Raw genomic sequence first — 21,921 nt, forward strand, 5'->3', positions numbered from 1 at the left:
ACCAGTTTTGGTTATTTACCATTATCAGTTGAGCATCCATTTTGTGAGCACTTATAGTCGCGCATATTGCATTCAAATTTACGTCTATTCAAATGCACAGCATACATGTGTTGTTTCAAATCACCATTTCGTGAGCACTTATAGTCACACATATTGCATTCAAATTTACGTATATTTAAATGCACAGCATCCATGTGTTTTTTCAAATCACCATTTCGTGAGCTCTTATAGTCGCACATATTGCATTCAAATTTATGTACATTCAAATGCACAGCATCCATGTATTGTTTCAAACTACCATTTTGTGAGCACTTATAGTCGCACATATTGCATTCAAATTTATGTATATTCAAATGCACAGCATCCATGTGTTGTTTCAAAAGACCACTATATGAGCACTTATAGTCGCACATATTGCATTCAAATTTACGTATATTCAAATGCACAGGATCCATGTGTTGTTTCAAATGACTATTTCGTGAGCACTTATAGTTGCACATATTTTATTCAAATTTACATACAATCAAATTCACACATCCATGTGTTGTTTCAAATCACCATTTCATGAGCACTTATAATCGCACCTATTTTATTCAAATTTACGTACATTCAAATGCACAGCATCCATGTGTTGTTTCAAATGACCATTTTGTGAGCACTTATAGTCACACATATTTTATTCAAATTAACGTACATTCAAAAGCAAAGCATCCATGTGTTTTTTCAAATCACCATTTCATGAGCACTTATAATCGCACCTATTTTATTCAAATTTATGTAGGTTACATTCAAATGCACAGCATCCATGTGTCTTTTCAAATCACCATTTTGTGAGCACTTATAGTTGCACATATTTTATTCAAATTTACATACATTCAAATTCACACATCCATGTGTTGTTTCAAATCACCATTTCATGAGCACTTATAGTCACACATATTTTATTTAAATTAACATACATTCAAAAGCACAGCATCCATGTGTTTTTTCAAATCACCATTCCATGAGCACTTATAATCACACCTATTTTATTCAAATTTATGTAGGTTACATTCAAATGCACAGCATCCATGTGTCTTTTCAAATCACCATTTTGTGAGAGCTTATAGTAGCACATATTCTATTCAAATTTACATACATTCAAATTCACAGCATCCATGTATTGTTTCAAATCACCATTACGTGAGCACTTATAGTCGCACATATTTTATTCAAATTAACGTACATTCAAAAGTACAGCATTCATGTGTTTTTTCAAATCACTATTTCATGAGCACTTATAGTCGCACATATTTTTTTCAAATTGACATACATTAAAATGCACAGCATACATGTGTTGTTTCAAATGACCACTATATGAGCACTTATAGTCGCAGATATTTTATTCAAATTTATGTACATTCAAAAGCACAGCATCCTTGTGTTTTTTCAAAACACCATTTCATGAGCACTTATAGTCGCACATATTTTATTCAAATTAATGTACATTCAAAAGCACAGCATCCATGTGTTGTTTCAAATGACCACTATATGAGCACTTATGGTCGAACATATTTTATTAAAATTTACTTACATTCAAATGCACAGCATCCATGTGTTGTTTCAAATGACCACTATATGAGCACTTATAGTCACACATATTGCATTCAAATTTACGTATATTTAAATGCACAGCATCCATGTGTTTTTTCAAATCACCATTTCGTGAGCACTTATAGTCACACATATTGCATTCAAATTTACGTATATTTAAATGCACAGCATCCATGTGTTGTTTCAAATGACCACTTTGTGAGCACTTATAGTCGAACATATTTTATTAAAATTTACTTACATTCAAATGCACAGCATCCATGTGTTGTTTCAAATGACCACTATATGAGCACTTATAGTCACACATATTGCATTCAAATTTACGTATATTTAAATGCACAGCATCCATGTGTTTTTTCAAATCACCATTTCGTGAGCACTTATAGTCACACATATTGCATTCAAATTTACGTATATTTAAATGCACAGCATCCATGTGTTGTTTCAAATGACCACTTTGTGAGCACTTATAGTCACACATATTGCATTCAAATTTACGTATATTTAAATGCACAGCATCCATGTGTTGTTTCAAATCACCATTTCGTGAGCACTTATAGTCACACATATTGCACTCAAATTTACGTATATTTAAATGCACAGCATCCATGTGTTGTTTCAAATGACCATTTTGTGAGCACTTATAGTCGCACATATTGCATTCAAATTTATATATATTCAAATGCACAGCATCTATGTGTTGTTTCAATTGACCATTTTGTGAGCACTTATAGTCGCACATATTGCATTCAAATTTATATATATTCAAATGCACAGCATTTATGTGTTGTTTCAAATGACCATTTTGTGAGCACTTATAGTCGCACATATTGCATTCAAATTTACGTATATTCAAATGCACAGCATCCATGTGTTTTTTCAAATTACTATTTCGTGTGCACTTATAGTCGCACATATTGCATTTGAACAAGCACACTTTCAAGTGAACTGACTTGAAATGTTGGTTAAGGTTTGCATTACTAGGAAAAGCTTTATCACAATCATTACACTTGAATGGCCTTACATTATCATGCACTCTACACTTTTTGGAATAAGTCTTATTACATAGGTGGCTATTGACACCCTTTTCACCCGTTAACTCTAACAGTTGTTTGCTTTTGGCACCACAAGTCGAACCCTCATTCAATGAGAGGTGTTGTTTGTTTGAGGTGCCATCAGTGAATGAGAGAGGTTCCTGAACGTTGCATACACTCATCATTGTGTTCGATGTTTGATTAGATGACATGGGGTCGTTCTTGCTTTGTGGTGCAACTGTGGTCACAGTAGTTTGTATAGCATGAAGGAGTTTCAGTTTCTTGCTTGGTGGCCGTCCCAGTAGACAGGTCATTTCGTGCTGCTCCAAGTAGAGCGGTGAGGTGAAGACTGAGTTACACTCTGCACAGTAGAAGCTGACATCTGTGGAAAATGAGTACAGATGCATAAGTCACACCATTTTCGAATGTAATGATTTGTATTATTCTTTCTACGTTTATTTGTAGCATTACGTCCTCAGCATGTATCAATCAAGATGGATTTTAGTCTAGGAATTTCATAGTAAAATGGGGTGATTCAAGAGTATTGTTCCCAGTACTGGTGCAAATACCTAGGGAGGGGCTAACAGAGATTGAACTAGTATGGTTGGGTACTAGTTATGCATTGTTTTCAATACATAATTAACAAAAATTATGATGTCAATTTTCAAGATGGTCTGCTCTAAAAACTAAAAGCATGATTAGTCTATATACATTGATGCTTGCAATACATATTGCAGTTCTTATTTTTTAATAAATTGTTTGGATACATAAGATAAGTCCAGAACCAATTTTATCATGCAAAATTTCTTAGTGCTAAAAACAGAATTGGCCGAAAACTTCGAATTTTCTGTTCATTTTCCAGTTTTCACTTCATTGTTCTCATATTGAGATTTTGCACAATGATATAAGTTCAAAAGACCATAGTTTGTAAAATAGAATCTGCTTTTTCATTTCCTGAACACGATTCATAAAAAATATGTTCTAAAGCACGATTTGAAAGTTTTAAAAAATTAAGAAATTGAAGATACTTTCCTCATAGTCATGGACGCAGAAGTTTTATGATAGGAAACAGTGGTTCAAGATGAATTTAAAACAACTGAGCTCGTAGAGGATGGAATTCTCTACAGTTTAGAACCAACAAGCACCAATGTATATAATGACTGGACTATATAGAAATTGGCCATTTTTTTGTGTTTGGAAATGGGTTGAAGTACACCTAACAAAAATTTCCCATTTTTTTCCAACAAATTCAGCTGATGATATATGATTTTTAACCGCCTTCACAAGTCGAGAAAAATGAGCTACAGAACGAGGAGATCTGATCATAGCGTCAAAAGTTATGTGTTTGAAATGTGATCCTTGAGGTATCCTTATGTGCGTCTCTCCACTAGGAAATATAAATATAAATTTTAAAATCCTTTTTGTTGAGAAAGAGCTGATCTATAGTGAAATGCACGTTTTTTCAGCACCTGATTTATATTGGTTTGCTATCGATCCTTGTCTGCCATTAGTCAAAGCAGACAGCAGGCAGCTCTATCTTTTTCCAACTCCGTACTGTTGACGAATTGTTATTTTTGTGCACCATGAAGAAATATAATGAAAACAAAATATTTAATATTCTGCATATATTTAATTAATTATTGAAAAATATATATACTATCTATATATTATATGAATTTTGGGGGGGGGGGCGAATTTTGAAATGGTCAACTCCTGTACAAATCTACTTAAAAAAAAGTTCGAAACATTTCCGTTTGTGACATTTTTAGGCATTTGCCTGGATTAGAGCCAAATAAATTAAAATCTACATGCCTGCTACTCTCGGCAAAGGATGTCCATTTTAAGAGCCGACTCCTCTACTAAAAATGTCATTATTGAGTTTGAAAACTGCTTCCTACTGGTTTGAAACCCACATAAAGTTGTAAATCACTCATCATCAACCATCTCATTACCCACTCACATGCCTGGAGCTCATGTGGGCATCACCCTGAGAAAAATATTATCGAAATTTATTTGGTTATACGCATTTACCTTTTTCATTAGTTAATGTGGGATTCCTGAAGTTCTTGACATCAATGCCGAGACTACAGCCAAACTGTTCTCCATAGAAGACAAACAGCTCTTCATGAGGAGCAACCAGACGAAAAGTTCTGTAATAGATGCCGCCCTCAAACTGATATGCCATCAGATTCATTTCATTGATATTTCTTGCGCAGTTCACATAGCGCATCCAGTTACTGTATCTCTCATCACTGGCATCAATGTAGTTCAACCCACCGGCCATTTCTTTCAGCTGAAACCATACAGGAAAAAAATCACAATACTACAATATATTTACCAACCAGAAATCTAAAAAAACAAAACATTTATAGCAATGTTCCCGATAAAAGTAATTAATTTTGCAAAGTGGAATAAAGGCCTCTCCCGCTGAAATTAAACAAATATAGGAAATGGCTTCAATGAATACTTTGCCTCGGTTGGCTGGCGGTTGGCCGGGGCACTGCAGCCGACTGGTCAACTCGAGGTGGACGACGCCGACCATGCGACGGACGCTGTCTTTGCTCTTTGTCCCGTCACCCACTACGAGCTTATCGCGGTAGTGGTCAGTATGAGAGGCGGCTCGGCTCCGGGATGGGATGGAATACCGACCAAGTTAATTAAAAACAGCATTAACTTACTACAATTACCTCTGCTACACATAATATTAATTAATCTTAGTTTAACAACAGGTAGATTTCCGAATGTCTTTAAAATTGCCAAAGTTGTTCCTATATTTAAGTCTGGACAAGAAAATGTTACCTCAAATTTCAGGCCAATTTCCATACTTTGCACGGTATCAAAAATAATTTAAAAATGTGTCAAAATACAACTCACAAATTACTTTGAGAGTGAAAAAATAATTTCCAATTCTCAATTTGGCTTCAGACAAGACAGGGGTACTTCCACGCGCTTTTTGAATTGCTAAGATATATAAGTGGAAAAATAGGCAACAAAAAACGGGTGATGTTGTTTAAATATCTTAATAAATTCTTAGCCATTTGAAGCAATCATCTTTATTTATGTAGATAACAAACTAAACTGAGTAAACAACTTTATATTATCATGTGATCAAGTAACATCCCATGATATACAAACATCTTCCCCTTTTACTTTCTCAAACATTTTCTTTTTCAACGTTTCTTTTGATTTCATCTTCTTCTTGAAAACCTCTCATTTCTTCTTAATATTCTCAAGGCCGCCCCGAGGTTAATAGGCGCCCGGGGCGAGATTTTGATATGCGCCCCCCAAGTATAGCGCGGTAAGGTAGTATTTAAAAGTAAAGCTACATTGTTCTTCCAGGAGGAGAACTTCCATTATGGGCTGCATCCTCTCCTTGATTATCATCCTATAGATTTTGTAACCAGTGTTTATTCCTCTATAAATGTCACAGGAACTTCTTAGTCCAGTCAATATGGACATAAATAGGTGTGCTTGAAATTTATATTGTAGTTCTGATTTTTAAATATATTATTTGGATACATGAGAGAAGTCCAGAAAACATTTCTTCATGCAAGATGTCCTTGTGCTAGATACAGAGTGGCCCAAAAACCTCGTATTTTCAGTTTATTTTCCAATTTTCAGCTATTTCTGCCAAATCCAGTAATTGGACGGAAAAATTCACTTTTCATCAGCTGACACTATGCTTATAACTGTTTATTAGAGAATTACAGAATTTCTGTAGAATTACAGATTATTAGATACACCTGTTCCACCCCTCAGGTGACCTAATAATTGCTCTCAGCTATCCCCTACTTGGGTAATAGACTAGTTACATGAATTTGAGGGGGATTTTCAGTAGAAAACCCTACATTAAACCGTTTTTTTTTTCATTTCATTTCATTTTACCTTTCATTCTTTGTATAATTATTATATTTCACTTAATCTTTTTACATGAAAAAGGGTTATCTAACCCTCTAGGGTTACCCAAAAAAGTTGATAAAATTAGATTTCATCCCTACTTCACTATTAAAGATATCTTTGGGTTTATAATTATAATATTTTTTTTCTTTATTAATATAAAAACCCCCTTTCTATTTAATGACCCTGAAAAAAATTAAACCAAACAATTAAAAGAATGATTATTACTATCACAATAGGGTTATACTTTTCTATTTTTCAATGGTGAGAATATAAAAATGCACCATTCACAATTTCAGACTCAATTTTTGGTTCATCTTTTTTTTTAACAACTGGATTCCATGGAATCCACGTAATTATAGGTACAATTTTTATTTTAACAGCCTTAGAAAGAATTATAATAATAAAATCTAATTATATTAATCATCTTAGATTTGAACTTTCAACCTGATACTGACATTTTGTAGACGTAATTTGATTATTTGATTATTGAAGTATTGCTTGCTACTACGCGGACTAGCCACAGTTGGGGATGGATCGGGGTCAGTAGACGTACTGATTGGAGGGGATACCGGACCTACTGTTCTCCCCTTATCCTGATTCTGTACCCTCTGCTTTTGACGCGAGGCGCGCTTCCCCGCGTGGTTGCCGGCCGATTTGGCCCCCGACCTTTGGGATTTAGGGTGGGTGATGAGTGGGATTGGGATAACACTACACAGGGAAATGGATTCGGATATCAGATCCCCATAACAAATTTTATTTAGAAAGGTTGTACGCAGTCTGAATAACTGCGAGTTGACGGCGAGCAGGCTGGGCCTGCAAGCCCAGAAGAAGGATTTACTATAGGGTTTAGGGTAAGAGTTATGGGAAAAGGTATAGGGAGTTTATAGGCTTGTTAAAACTATTCAACAAATTAGGATTTGTTAGGAAATAATGCAGTCTGGCAACTGCGAGTTGACGGCGAGCAGGCTGGACCTGCAAACCCGGAATAGGTGTTATTGAGAGCTTTAGGGTGAGAGTTATAAAGGGTAAGGTCTAGAGATTTAATAGGGAATACACAATTTGTAACTGCACGTTGACGGCGAGCAAGTTGAACCTGCAAGCCAGCAAGTTGTGCCTGCTAGCCCAGTAAAGGGTAAAGGGTTTGGGGTATAGGGTACACAGAATTAATAATAGAATTATTATTCTCTACAACAAAGAGGTTTTGAGAAACACGCAATCTGAGAATCGCGCTCTGTAAGCCAGCAAGCTGTGCCTGCTATAGTGAGGTCCACGTTATAATGGCCGTCAAGAAAGATACGAGAAAAACGTTGCCAAGTCTCTCCATTTTGCCACTGACTGTACACAGCTGTTACTCAACTCATCCCATTAAATTTAATCTAATAATAATTATCATTTCCTTGATAAAATAATCAATTTAATGTCAAATTGATCAAGAAAATATATTTTTTCATAATTTGATTCAAAAATTTGCTTTCATGACTGAGATCAGATTTTTATTTTTATACAAACCTGAAATGGAGGCTAATTTAAAAAGCTGTGATACAACAATCTGAATTTCAAAACAACAGAAATTGAGTTATTTGGTAGGTATTCTATTTCAATTTCCTTTAAAAATAATAGAAAAATAGAAATCCTATTTAAAAATAAGTAATTTTAATGGATTAATTATGAAATAACTTTTCAATATTATTTATACCGGTACGAGTAGGTCTAACCTATACGGGTAGGCTAACTTAAGCATGGATGAAGTCTAGTATGGTTAGTTATCAACTTTTAAATTGTAATTTCAGGTATTTTAATTTGTGTTTCTCATAAGGTAATGTTTAAAAATGATTTCAATGTTTCAAAAATACATTTTAAATCAATTATACGACTTGTGTACTCAAGTATTTTGATAGAATGAAGAAAAAAAATGGCAACTGAGAATATGGTTTGTTCAGTTTTGTACAGTAACTGTCAAAAGAAAATATAAAATATTCTGGCAAATAGACAACATTGCAAAGCGAGAGAGAGAGAGAGAGAGAGAGAGAGAGAGAGAGATAGGCTATCTGTTTTGTTGTATGATAGAAAAGGACAGCAACAGTATTGTCAATCGTACACTGCCATTATAATGTGGACCTCACTATAGCCCAATACAGGGTGAAGATTATCGGTATAGGGTATTTTAGATTTTGGGTATAGGGTTTAGGGTATAGGATTTCTGAAACGCGATACTGTGACTGCATAAGGATGATCAGCAACTATGTGACTGCTAACAAGGTTTTCCGTGACAATCTGAAGACTGCGTGACGGATATTAAGAGCTAATCTGGGACTGCTGTTAAGGGAATTTGAATCTCTCGTCCAAAACGCTTTTAATACAATAGTCAGTCTGTCGACTATCATGAGAGGATAGAAATTCGCGTGTTCATGGCACATAAGTGCCATTAAGTTTCATTACATGAAAGACTGTTATCCTCTATTTATTTCTTTCCATAATTTAGGATACAAACTATTCGAAACAAATTTAATTATAGGAAAATAAAAATATTAAATGTTAATTCCAAACTAACCTGCCATGCATAGTTGGGATCTTTAGGATTTCCTTTGCCCGTTCGGCCTTGGTAAGGTCCGAACTGAATCTGATTTTTGATCATGTCCCTTGTCCAGACTCCTTTTCCAGCATTCGCAATCTTTGACTGTGCCACTCCCAGGATTCTAGGAGTTGTTTCTTTGGCGTAGTTGTATCCAGCCTTTTTCCTATTCACCTGAACAGAATCAACAATTTCACTACAATAACTATAGATTTAAAGAAGTTTCACATTTCTCAGTAGTTTGAAAACTGCTTTTAAAAGTTGAAAATGCTTTGGATAATTTCAAACTATGGATGCACATTGATTGGCAGAAGAATTGACACACCGAGAATTTGAAACCATTGAAATTGAAATTTGAGTAACAAGTGCGCAAAGTGACACTTTGCTGCATCGAAAGAAACAGTTTCTTGAGTGCAGATAAGGAACTTTACGAGCGTATTACACATTAGATATTTTCTAGTGTCACAAAGTAAAATTGTGACGAGAAAATAGTTAATAATATTATTGAAAGACGCTCGGCTATCAGCAAGGCTAGCCGACCGCGGAGATAAGGAAGGTACCGATGGCGCATCATCTTCCGCGCATCGAGACGATTACCACCGCCTCTGGCGGCGGCACAACTCCATCCCCTCCACTTTGGGGGAGTATTTGAACGCCGGACGAGCCCCAGTCCACAGCATTCCGCTCACAACCTTCCTGCTCCTGGTACAGCGGCCCGTTGGCTGCCGTACGTCCCCGACCTCCTGTCCTGGTACAGCGGCCCCTTGGCTGCCGTAAGTCCCTAACCTTCCATCTCCCTAGGGCACAGCGGACCGTTGTCTGCCGTCCCTGTCCTCCCATCTCCCTAGGGCACAGCGGACCGTTGTCTGCCGTCCCTGTCCTCCCATCTCCCTAGGGCACAGCGGACCGTTGTCTGCCGTCCCTGACCTCCCATCTCCCTAGGGCACAGCGGACCGTTGTCTGCCGTACCTGTCCTCCCATTTCCCCAGGGCACAGCGGACCGTTGTCTGCCGTCCCTGTCTTTCCATCCCCTCAGGGCACAGCGGACCGTTGTCTGCCGTCCCTGTCCGTCCATCTCCCTAGGGCACAGCGGACCGTTGTCTGCCGTCCCTGACCTTCCATTCCCCCAGGGCACAGCGGACCGTTGTCTGCCGTCCCTGACCTTCCATTCCCCCAGGTCACAGCGGACCGTTGTCTGCCGTCCCTGACCTTCCATTCCCCCAGGACACAGCGGACCGTTGTCTGCCGTCCCTATCCTCCCATCTCCCTAGGGCACAGCGGACCGTTGTCTGCCGTCCCTGTCCACCCATTTCCCCAGGGCACAGCGGACCGTTGTCTGCCGTCCCTGTCTTTCCATCCCCTCAGGGCACAGAGGACCGTTGTCTGCCGTCCCTGTCCTCCCATCTCCCTAGGGCACAGCGGACCGTTGTCTGCCGTCCCTGTCCTCTCATTTCCCCAGGGCACAGCGGACCGTTGTCTGCCGTCCCTATTCTTTCCATCCCCTCAGGGCACAGCGGACCGTTTTCTGCCGTCCCTATTCTTCCTTCTCCCCAGGGCACAGTGGACCGTTGTCTGCCGTCCCTATTCTTCCTTCTCCCTAGGGCACAGCGGACCGTTGTCTGCCGTCCCTGTCCTCCCATCTCCCTAGGGCACAGCGGACCGTTGTCTGCCGTCCCTATTCTTCCTTCTCCCCAGGGCACAGCGGACCGTTGTCTGCCGTCCCTATTCTTCCTTCTCCCTAGGGCACAGCGGACCGTTGTCTGCCGTCCCTGTCCTCCCATCTCCCTAGGGCACAGCGGACCGTTGTCTGCCATCCCTATTCTTCCTTCCCCCCAGGGCACAGCGGACCGTTGTCTGCCGTCCCTATCCTGTCTGTCCTTCCTTTTCCTACTCCACTGGAGCGGAACCGAGGCCGTAAGGCCGATACAAAATTACATCAAAGTGGTGTCATCAGAGAAGAGATCGACCTTCACGCCGTCAGAAGCACCAGGAGGTGCTGTTCACGCCAGCTGAGGCACAAAGAAGAAGGAAGAGGAACTTCAACTTGCCTCCTTTCCCCGCCCACATTATGACTGAGCGAAGTCATCCAGGAGCAACACCTGGGTATCAATCACCCACCTCTGAAGCTACTCAGGGTGTACATGATAGATTGGCGCCCAACGTGGGGCCAACCGTTGTCTGCCGTCCCTGTCCTCCCATTTCCCCAGGGCACAGCGGACCGTTGTCTGCCGTCCCTATTCTTCCTTCTCCCCAGGGCACAGCGGACCGTTGTCTGCCGTCCCTATTCTCCCTTTTCCCCAGGGCACAGCGGACCGTTGTCTGCCGTCCCTGACCTTCCATTCCCCCCAGGGCACAGCGGACCGTTGTCTGCCGTCCCTATTCTTCCTTCTCCCCAGGGCACAGCGGACCGTTGTCTGCCGTCCCTATTCTCCCTTTTCCCCAGGGCACAGCGGACGTTGTCTGCCGTCCCTGACCTTCCATTCCCCCCAGGGCACAGCGGACCGTTGTCTGCCGTCCTATTCTTCCTTCTCCCCAGGGCACAACAGACCATTGTCTGCCGTCCCTATTCTTCCTTTTCCCCAGGGCACAGCGGACCGTTGTCTGCCGTCCCTATTCTTCCTTTTCCCCAGGGCACAGCGGACCGTTGTCTGCCGTCCCTGACCTTCCATCCCCCCAGGGCACAGCGGACCGTTGTCTGCCGTCCCTATTCTTCCTTCTCCCCAGGGCACAGCGGACCGTTGTCTGCCGTCCCTATTCTTCCTTTTCCCCAGGGCACAGCGGACCGTTGTCTGCCGTCCCTATTCTTCCTTTTCCCCAGGGCACAGCGGACCGTTGTCTGCCGTCCCTATCCTGTCTGTCCTTCCTTTTCCTACTCCACTGGAGCGGAACCGAGGCCATAAGGCCGATACAAAATTACATCAAAGTGGTGTCATCAGAGAAGAGAGCGACCTTCACGCCATCAGAAGCACCAGGAGGTGCTGTTCACGCCAGCTGAGGCACAAAGAAGAAGGAAGAGGAACTTCGACTTGCCTCCTTACCCCGCCCACATTACGACTGAGCGAAGTCATCCCGGAGCAACACCTGGGTATCAATCACCCACCTCTGAAGCTACTCAGGGTGAACGTGATAGATTGGCGCCCAACGTGGGGCACGAGGCAACGAAGTAAGAATCATGAGTGAACAGGGAGAGTCTGATTCAGATGCTCAATACCAGGAGCTGACAGAGGATCAGTCGGTTGACGACGTAAACCCCAAGGTGATAACCGACCCCAGAGTTTCCTGGATTTATAAATTGAAAAAGGAAGAAGCATTTAATCTTCTACAAGATTGGGGCATAGTGTCATCTGGAACACTTGCTGAGTTGAGAAGGTTGTTAGTAGAACAACATAAGAAGATGGCTGTACGTTATCCCAGCCCAAGACCCGGAATAGTGAGCAGAAGCAGTGAGGAATCTAGACACTCAGCAACAGGTACTCATGCTGAAGTTGGAACCAACATTCACACAAACCCCCTCATGGACCCAGGGGCGGTATGTGACAAAGTAAGAAGCTGGAGACTGTCATTCGATGGCCAATCAGATGCTCCCAGCTTCTTAGAAAGGCTAGACGAACTACAACAAGCTTATGGGCTCACTGGCAACCAACTACTAGTCGCGCTACCTGAATTACTAGATGGTAAAGCTACCCTATGGATGCGTAATCATCGTGACCAGTGGAAATCATGGGACAATTTTGTGACAGATTACAGATCACGCTACTACCCACTTACCTATGAGGAGGACCTCGAGAATCTAATTCAGGCAAGGAAGCAAAAGGAAGGTGAATCGTTTGACGAATTTCTCGAAGATGTACTGACACTCATGAGGCGTCGAGGAGGTTTTACAGAGGAGAATAAATTACAGAGAGTGTATAAGAATCTCCTCCCACGGTACAAATTGTATATTCGGCAATCAGATGTTCATAGTATCAACGAATTGGAAAAATTCGCGAGGGAGTATGAACAAATAAAAGCAGAGGAGAAACAGAATAGACAGAATTCGAGAGTTCACATGATTGAGGACACGAAAAAGATTACAAGGCTCAAGGTTGAGACAGTTATAACCCCTACTAGTAACAGACCATCTCTTAGTGAGTCTGAACCCATGTGTGGGCAATACAAGAGACCGGGGCACTGGAGATCACACTGTCCCGATATCCCACCATGTAAAAGGAGCGGAAAGAGAGCACTGAAATGTGTCTGTGATGTGCAGAAGGAGAATAAAACTCTGAACAAGACAGCAGTGATGCGAACGGCACACAGGATTCCTGTAATTGAAGAGTCATCAAGGGACAACAGAATATTTATTACCGTGACAATCTGCGGTAAGAAGTGTCAGGCATTGCTGGATACCGGTGCCGAAGCTAATTATATGAGTAATGAGGTGTATAAAGTCCTCCAAGAAATAGGGATGATAAGGAAGGTACCAACTCATCACCATGCAATATTAGCTGATGGACAATCTACCCCATTAAATGGGAAGCTGACAACTAATGTAACTATAGGACAAATCACAGTTCCACTAGTGGCGTCTATAATGAAAGAACTTGGACAAGAGTTGCTATTAGGCATGGAATTTATGCGTGAAAACAGGGTGAATATTCACACATTCACGAGAGAGGTAGAGTGGGATCCTCCCCAACTGAATCCTACAAGTCCGCTAATAATGTCGCGATCTCTCTTATTGGGGACTAAGACAACAGCAGTCCCAACCATATCAGCTGTACAATCCGAATCTCAGGACAACAAGGATCGCGACAAAACGTTATTCATGCAGGTTGGTTTGAATGGAGTTGAACTCAATGCTTTGATTGAAGCCAGGGCGGAATCGTCATATATTCCAGAACAAGCATCTTCGGGCAACATAGTGATGGATCACAGGAATGAGATGAATGACTCTGAACGGCGGGCCACAATTCATGCCCCAGCCACCAACACAAGTGGTAACTCCGAGAGTGATGTGGAAAAGTTAATAGCACCCCCCACGGTCATGGATGTGAACAAGACAACACCACCCCCCACTGCCATGGATGTGGAGGAGTCCGTGCCACCCTCAATGGATATGGACGTGGGAGAGCCAATGCAGTGTGCGACTATCAATGAAGTAGTCCCACCGTCCCAGGAACCCACACCAGGTCACTCAAGGAGGAAGGATCCAGTTTTCTGTCACCGAGTCTCGACACCTGGTAAGCGCAGACGAGCAGGTCGACCACGTATAAAAGTCTGGTTACCAGATGGAAAGTGTAAATATGTGCCCATGGACCAGGCATAGATGTTGCTCATAACGAGCGGCATACACCTCTTAAGGTGATGCCTGGGAGGTGTACACCTCTTAAGGTGATGCCTAGATGGCTCACGCCTTTTAAGGTGGTGCCATAGAGGGCTCTGAACACCCCCCCCCCCCCAAGTAGGAGTGGGGTGTCACAAAGTAAAATTGTGACGAGAAAATAGTTAATAATATTATTGAAAGACGCTCGGCTATCAGCAAGGCTAGCCGACCGTGAAGATAAGGAAAGTACCGATGGCGCATCATCTTCCGCGCATCGAGACGATTTCCACCGCCTCTGGCGGCGGCACAACTCCATCCCCTCCACTTTGGGGGAGTATTTAAACGCCGGACGAGCCCCAGTCCACAGCATTCCGCTCACAACCTTCCTGCTCCTGGTACAGCGGCCCGTTGGCTGCCGTACGTCCCCGACCTCCTGTCCTGGTACAGCGGCCCCTTGGCTGCCGTAAGTCCCTAACCTTCCATCTCCCTAGGGCACAGCGGACCGTTGTCTGCCGTCCTGTCCTCCCTAGGGCACAGCGGACCGTTGTCTGCCGTACCTGTCCTCCCATTTCCCCAGGGCACAGCGGACCGTTGTCTGCCGTCCCTGTCCTCCCATCTCCCTAGGCCACAGCGGACCGTTGTCTGCCGTCCCTGTCCTCCCATTTCCCCAGGGCACAGCGGACCGTTGTCTGCCGTCCCTATTCTTCCATCTCCCTAGGGCACAGCGGACCGTTGTCTGCCGTCCCTGTCCTCCCATTTCCCCAGGCACAGCGGACCGTTGTCTGCCGTCCTGTCCTCCCATCTCCCTAGGGCACAGCGGACCGTTGTCTGCCGTCCCTGTCCTCCCATCTCCCTAGGCCACAGCGGACCGTTGTCTGCCGTCCCTGTCCTCTCATTTCCCCAGGGCACAGCGGACCGTTGTCTGCCGTCCCTATTCTTTCCATCCTCTCAGGGCACAGCGGACCGTTGTCTGCCGTCCCTATTCTTCCTTCTCCCCAGGGCACAGCGGACCGTTGTCTGCCGTCCCTATTCTTCCTTCTCCCTAGGGCACAGCGGACCGTTGTCTGCCGTCCCTGTCCTCCCATCTCCCTAGGGCACAGCGGACCGTTGTCTGCCGTCCCTGTCCTCTCATTTCCCCAGGGCACAGCGGACCGTTGTCTGCCGTCCCTATTCTTTCCATCCCCTCAGGGCACAGCGGACCGTTGTCTGCCGTCCCTATTCTTCCTTCTCCCCAGGGCACAGCGGACCGTTGTCTGCCGTCCCTATTCTTCCTTCTCCCTAGGGCACAGCGGACCGTTGTCTGCCGTCCCTGTCCTCCCATCTCCCTAGGGCACAGCGGACCGTTGTCTGCCGTCCCTATTCTTCCTTCCCCCCAGGGCACAGCGGACCGTTGTCTGCCGTCCCTATCCTGTCTGTCCTTCCTTTTCCTACTCCACTGGAGCGGAACCGAGGCCGTAAGGCCGATACAAAATTACATCAAAGTGGTGTCATCAGAGAAGAGAGCGACCTTCACGCCGTCAGAAGCACCAGGAGGTGCTGTTCACGCCAGCTGAGGCACAAAGAAGAAGGAAGAGGAACTTCGACTTGCCTCCTTTCCCCGCCCACATTACGACTGAGCGAAGTCATCCAGGAGCAACACCTGGGTATCAATCACCCACCTCTGAAGCTACTCAGGGTGTACGTGATACTAGTTACCATTGAATGTGAAAAGTGATTAATTAGGGGTAGAAATGTCCTATAATTCTTCAAATGTTTGTCTGTGTAATTCTAAGTTTTTTTCGCTGATGATAAAGGTTGCAATCATTTCACACAAGAATGCTTAGAAGTTGTTGTGAATGACCGACCATAGTGGTGATATTTCAAATCAATGTTCAATTCTTTTGATATCTCGTCAACAGGAAAAGACACCATTTTCAATGCAACAAGTGAGTAATGTCAAAAACACCTACAATATTTCAGTAAGAAGTTTATTCATATACAAAACCATAATGAATATTAATTAATTTTGAATATCTATTAATTTTAAACTTTCAATATATTTTTCAATGTTCAATTTTAATTAAATTAAATCAATAATAAATTCAATCAGATACAGTTACCCAGAAAAACTGTAGGAAAAAGGAACCTATTATTGATGCAGAAATGAGCACTTTCTCGGTTAACTGTAGGAAATATAATGATTCATCACAGTAGAATGCTAAGATTTATCTGATTTGAAGAGTGACGTGCTCTAGGTTCAACTGCTGGTACAGGTCAGCCCCACCAACAAACACCAATGAATTTCAAAATAGCTTCCTGGTGATCTGGAAGTCATCTAAAATTCAAGTCTATTCATCTCATAAACATCCTCCCATGCATACTCAAATAAAAATATACATGATTGAATTACAAGGTAGGTACCTACCGGAATATCTGGTATTGTCATCATTTTTCCATGGACATTACATTGCTTGAACCATTCTCTACCGCACACATCACAAACTGAAACAGGAATTTTTAAAATTTTGTAAGTGTTGCTAATAGAATTTTTTGAGAAAGTTACCAAAAATAACTCAACTAAAAGTTATTTTTGGTCATATTTAATAAATTGAATAATTTTCTCAAAAATTATATTTTTAGGAAATTTTTGTTTTATTCAATCAACGATATCATGAAGAATTTATCCTTAGAGTTTCATGAATTTATCTCTAATCGAATTTGAAATGATTTGTCCCAACAATTTAAACTTTGTGCGCTCATATCTCAAAAAGTAATAATAGGAAAAAAATTCCCTGAGATAGCTTTTCATTTCTATAGCTTTATGATATACAAATCGAAAAACTTTGAAAAATATCACCAGTAGAAAGTTTTTTTTTAGCCTTTGCACAGCCTTAAGACTAGAAGACCCTGCCTTCAAACTTGAGATTCTGTAAGCTCAATGAGTTTTCAAGCATGATTAAGTTGACTGCTAATATAATAAATATGCATGTTTGTAATAAGTTGAAAACATAGAATAATAAGATTATTCTCTTCTCTCGACCATTTTTTAGACAGATGAATAAATAGAATCATTCACTTTCCTCTGAAAATTATGTCTCTCTTGAATGAAAATACTGTAGTTCACTTCTTGGGATGAATAATTTTCATTCAAAATACTAGTGCTTTAAAAAAAGATCATTTCAATTATTGATATACAGTGGAATCCCAAATTAATAAAAACAATATAACTTGTAGTACCCTTTATTATTAAAAACTTGAAAATATTTAAACAACGACTAGTTCCGACCCTAACTTGGGTCATTTTCTAATTAAAATGTCGAAGTTATATTGTTTTTTATTAATTTGTACAAAACTAGCCCATATATAAGTGAAGTGCTTTTATGAAGTGGAATCCCAATATCCAATCTTCACAGGACCAGGCCGGGGTCGGAAGGGCTGAAAGGTCGGATATACCGAGGAGCAATAAAAAACTTTTTCGGGGCAAACCAGCCGTTTACTGCACTAAATTATAAGTATATACACACAATTCTGCTGAATAGTAATTATTGTATCCAATACAACATTATTTTACAGTATTCTTAAAAAATGTACAGTTTTTTTACTGATGAGTCAGTTTTCATATTGATACTTGCACTCTGCGCATGCGCATACACTAGGCACATGGACGAATATCCTGAGGTTGGATATGAGGATTCTAATGTACTTTACGAAATAGAAGTTATTAGTATCTGATAATTTATTAATTTGATTGTATGGTATGAGATGTTGTGGTATTTCTCCATAATTGAAAGAATAATACGTTGATGTTGTCAATACCACTATATTTGTTAAATTGACTCCTAAACCTTTTTAATAGCTGCCTGTCATCGCTGTCCCTTCCCAAAGCCTGGAGGAGAGCAAAGGTCATCGCACTTCTGAAACCAGGTAAACCTGCAGACTCTGACTCCAGCTACCGGCCAATTTCACTCCTGTGCCATCCCTTCAAGCTCTATGAGCGTGTAATTTTCCAGCGCAGTTCTTTGAAGGGAGACTCATCCCACAGCAGGCAGGATTCCGGCCGGGTAAATCTTGTACAAGCCACATATTAAACCTCACTGAGCAAATTGAGAATGGGTTTGAGGAAGGTGTCGTCACAGGCATGGCTTTAATAGACCTAACAGCAGCATACGACATGGTCAACCATAATCTCTTGCTCTCCAGGGTTTACAAGATGACTGGAGACATGCACCTCACAAGTACCATCCGTACCCTCCTTCAGAACCGACGATTCTATGTCTGCTTGAATGGAAAAAAGAGCCGATGGAGAATTCAAAAGAACGGTCTCCCCCAAGGAAGCGTTCTGGCACCGCTGCTATTCAATGTGTACACAAATGACCAGCCCATCACGCCAAATGCTTACCACTTCCTGTATGCCGATGATCTGGCTATATTAGTCAAAGATGGTTCTTTTGAAGAAGTGGAACTAAGAATGACTCGTGCATTGGAGGAAATATCAGCCTACTACAAGGAGAGCCACCTTAAACCAAACCCAGGGAAAACAACACTGAAGATGTAGCAGGTGTTGCCATGAAGCCTGGTTCTGTGATTTCAATTGAACAAATATAGTAGTATTTATAACATCAACGTATTATTTTTTTCAATTATCATTTATTCTTCCAATGGATGTTTCTAAGCCTGTTCTATAACTGAATATTAGAACTTTATTTTACTATATTTAAAGGGTTTATTGGATATATGAATGAGGTTTATATTAGATTTAAAATGAGTAAGAATAAGGATTTTATTAGACGCCCCCAGTAGTCAGCACCTATGTAATGTAAAGCAAGTTGAGAAATGCATCCTTATCAACAATTGTGTGTGTGAGAAACGTTCATTATCAAATGAAATATTTTTTCTTATTTAAAAATGAATGAAATATTATTGAAGTTAAGACATAATAGATTGACAAGTTGCAAATCGGTATGCGAAAAAGGTTGTTTTGGTTTACTTGTACATGTTGTGAAAGTAATTTATTGCGGTATCGGAAATATCAATAACGCATTGCAAGAAATTATTTCTGAATTGAAATCTTCTATTGACAGAAATTTGTTATGAATCTATGACCTCTTCCGTAAAATACAAAACCACATACATTTTCAAACAAAATAAACATGTTGAATGTAATTTTGAACTGTAATCAACACATAATCGGCCGGCTGGTTACTTCTCCAATTAGACTTTCCATATTGGAAAAATTGAAGTGACAACTAATATGAAGTGGAATAAAGTACTGATATAAACGCTGCCTAAAGATGCAATTCCTTAGCGGCCTTTCGAGACGCGTGGTTAGAGCCGCCGCGGCTGGAGCACATAACCTAAGGATGTGATCACATTGAATGCGTATATGTGCAAGTACAAGTCGAATCATGCATGCATGCATGAGCCGAACAACAGAATTGAGACGCGTTGCGACTAGCATGTAGCTGCTCATGCTGAACGCACCAGCAAGTGCAAGCGTCCAGTGTGACTGTCCCTATTGCTCTTTCCAGATTTTGTTTCTCATCTGCAAGCTTGGTCATACATAACATGCAAGCGTGCACTTGCACATACACGCATCCAATGTGATCTCACACTAGGAGATCTCACCTAACGAGAGCACATCATCATAAATAATTGGTAAGGAAAAGGAAAAATGTAAAATTGCAACCATATGCATATGGAATATAGTAAGCGGTGGACTCTATGAATAATGAAGCACAAGTAACGTACACTGTATTTAGTTCCAAATAGGCTACAGTATAATCTTAGAGACGGAAACTACTCAAGTATCCTGATAAGAAGGGTTTCAAAAGCCCATCACTCTAATCCACTTGAACATTTTCTGCCATACTAGGTCAAGTCAATTTAAAAAAGAATTATCCAATCGTCCATCCTTTGATATATAATCGACCAGTTACATTTTTTGTTACGAAATCTGTAGGAATTCTGTTAATGAAGTTGTTACAGAAATAAGGAAATCAATGCCGACACGCGGTAAACTTGATAAGGTGTACATAGTATCTTCTTGTAATATTTTCACGTTTATCATAAGGGGTCGTGTGAGCGGTATTGAGTATTACTGTTGCTTTTATATAGTATTACATTTTTTTACGTATAAAAATACGTCTGAGGAAAAGTACGTTCAGTTCGGTTAGGATATCTCTCCTTGGGTGACGCCGTAGTTGACCTATTTGCAAAATTTCAATAGCAAATAATTGACCGAGCGAAGTGAGGTCTAAGATTCAAGTCGACGGTTTTGCATTTCTCTTTATGTTTATATTTATGTTTTTACCCCATACAACAGAACGGAGAACACATAGCAACGCAATAGTCTCAATTTAGTTAATAGAGTAAGGTCGTGACTCTTGTACACCTTACTCAATTTATTGAAGACAACTCTTGCTTTTTCTATGCGGCATCTTATCTCTTGTGTGTTATTCCATTTCTCATTGATGATGGTACCCAGGTAGTTATAGTGTGAGACTCTTTCTATTGCATCTCGATTAACAAACAATTGTACTCCACCTACATTCTCCTTGCTTATTACCATGAGCTTTGTCTTATTAGTGTTGATTTCTAAACCATATTGCGAACTCTTTTCCACCACTCTGTCCATCAACTGTTGCAGACCTTCAATGGAGTTAGCAAACACAATAGTGTCATCTGCATACCGTATGTTGTTCAATCTTTTGCCATTCACTGATATTCCTTCATCTTGATCTTCCAGTGCCTCTCCAAATATACGCTCCGAATACAGATTGAAAAGGATGGGCGACAAGATACATCCTTGTCTAACACCTCGCAAGATTTTCACCTCCTCTGTCTGCTCATCTCCCACCCTCATAACTGCTGTCTGGTTCCAGTACAAATTGATGATGATGTTCAGGTCTCTTGAGTCAATGCCACTGTCTCTGAGCACTTCTATCATTTTATCATGCTGGACACGATCAAATGCTTTCTGATAATCAATGAGACATGCAAACACATCACAATTCACGTCGCGACACCTCTGGAAGAGAACCTGCACACCAAACAGAGCTTCTCGCGTTCCAACAGCGTTAAGGAAACCGAACTGATTAGGAGAAATTTGCTGCTCACACAGTTTGTAGATTCTCTTATGGATTATTTTGAGAAACAATTTCAGTAGGTGACTCATGAGGCTTATTGTTCTGTAATCGTTGCATGCTTTGGCACTAGCTTTCTTGGGAAGTGCAATGAATTCAGACTTGAGCCATTCTTGAGGAATTTTTCCTGACCTGTACACTACATTGAAAATGTCTGTAAGCCACTTCACACCCTCTTCATCAATCAGCTTGATAAACTCTGCCTGGATATTGTCAGGACCAGCTGCCTTGCCATTTTTAAGCTGATTAACAGCTGCACTGACTTCTTCTTTTAGTATATCTGGACCACTATGCTCCTCTACCCTTGGTTCATTCTCAGATCTTGTGTCATTGAATAATTTTTCAAGGTATTTTTTCCATTCTTTTTTCTTTTCCTCAATTCCTATGACTAGATTT

The 21,921-nt window shown here is 41.1% G+C and overlaps 1 protein-coding gene across 1 annotated transcript in view; it reads right to left on the reverse strand.

Annotated features, from left to right (window-relative positions):
• Positions 1-220: 220 nt before the first annotated feature.
• LOC111064470 (zinc finger protein 665-like) overlaps positions 221-21,921 on the reverse strand; it is a 31,781-nt gene continuing 10,080 nt past the window's right edge. Inside the window, exons 4-7 of the mRNA XM_039419380.1 lie at positions 16,809-16,885; positions 9,079-9,273; positions 4,659-4,920; positions 221-3,009 (exon numbers count right to left, since the gene is read on the reverse strand). Of these exons, the coding sequence (XP_039275314.1) occupies positions 1,820-3,009; positions 4,659-4,920; positions 9,079-9,273; positions 16,809-16,885 (1,724 nt within the window). The 3' untranslated portion in view covers positions 221-1,819. The remainder of the gene's footprint in view (positions 3,010-4,658; positions 4,921-9,078; positions 9,274-16,808; positions 16,886-21,921) is intronic.

The sequence above is a fragment of the Nilaparvata lugens genome, chromosome 1 (genome assembly GCF_014356525.2).
Source record: "Nilaparvata lugens isolate BPH chromosome 1, ASM1435652v1, whole genome shotgun sequence".
Classification (NCBI taxonomy): Eukaryota; Metazoa; Arthropoda; class Insecta; order Hemiptera; family Delphacidae; genus Nilaparvata; species Nilaparvata lugens.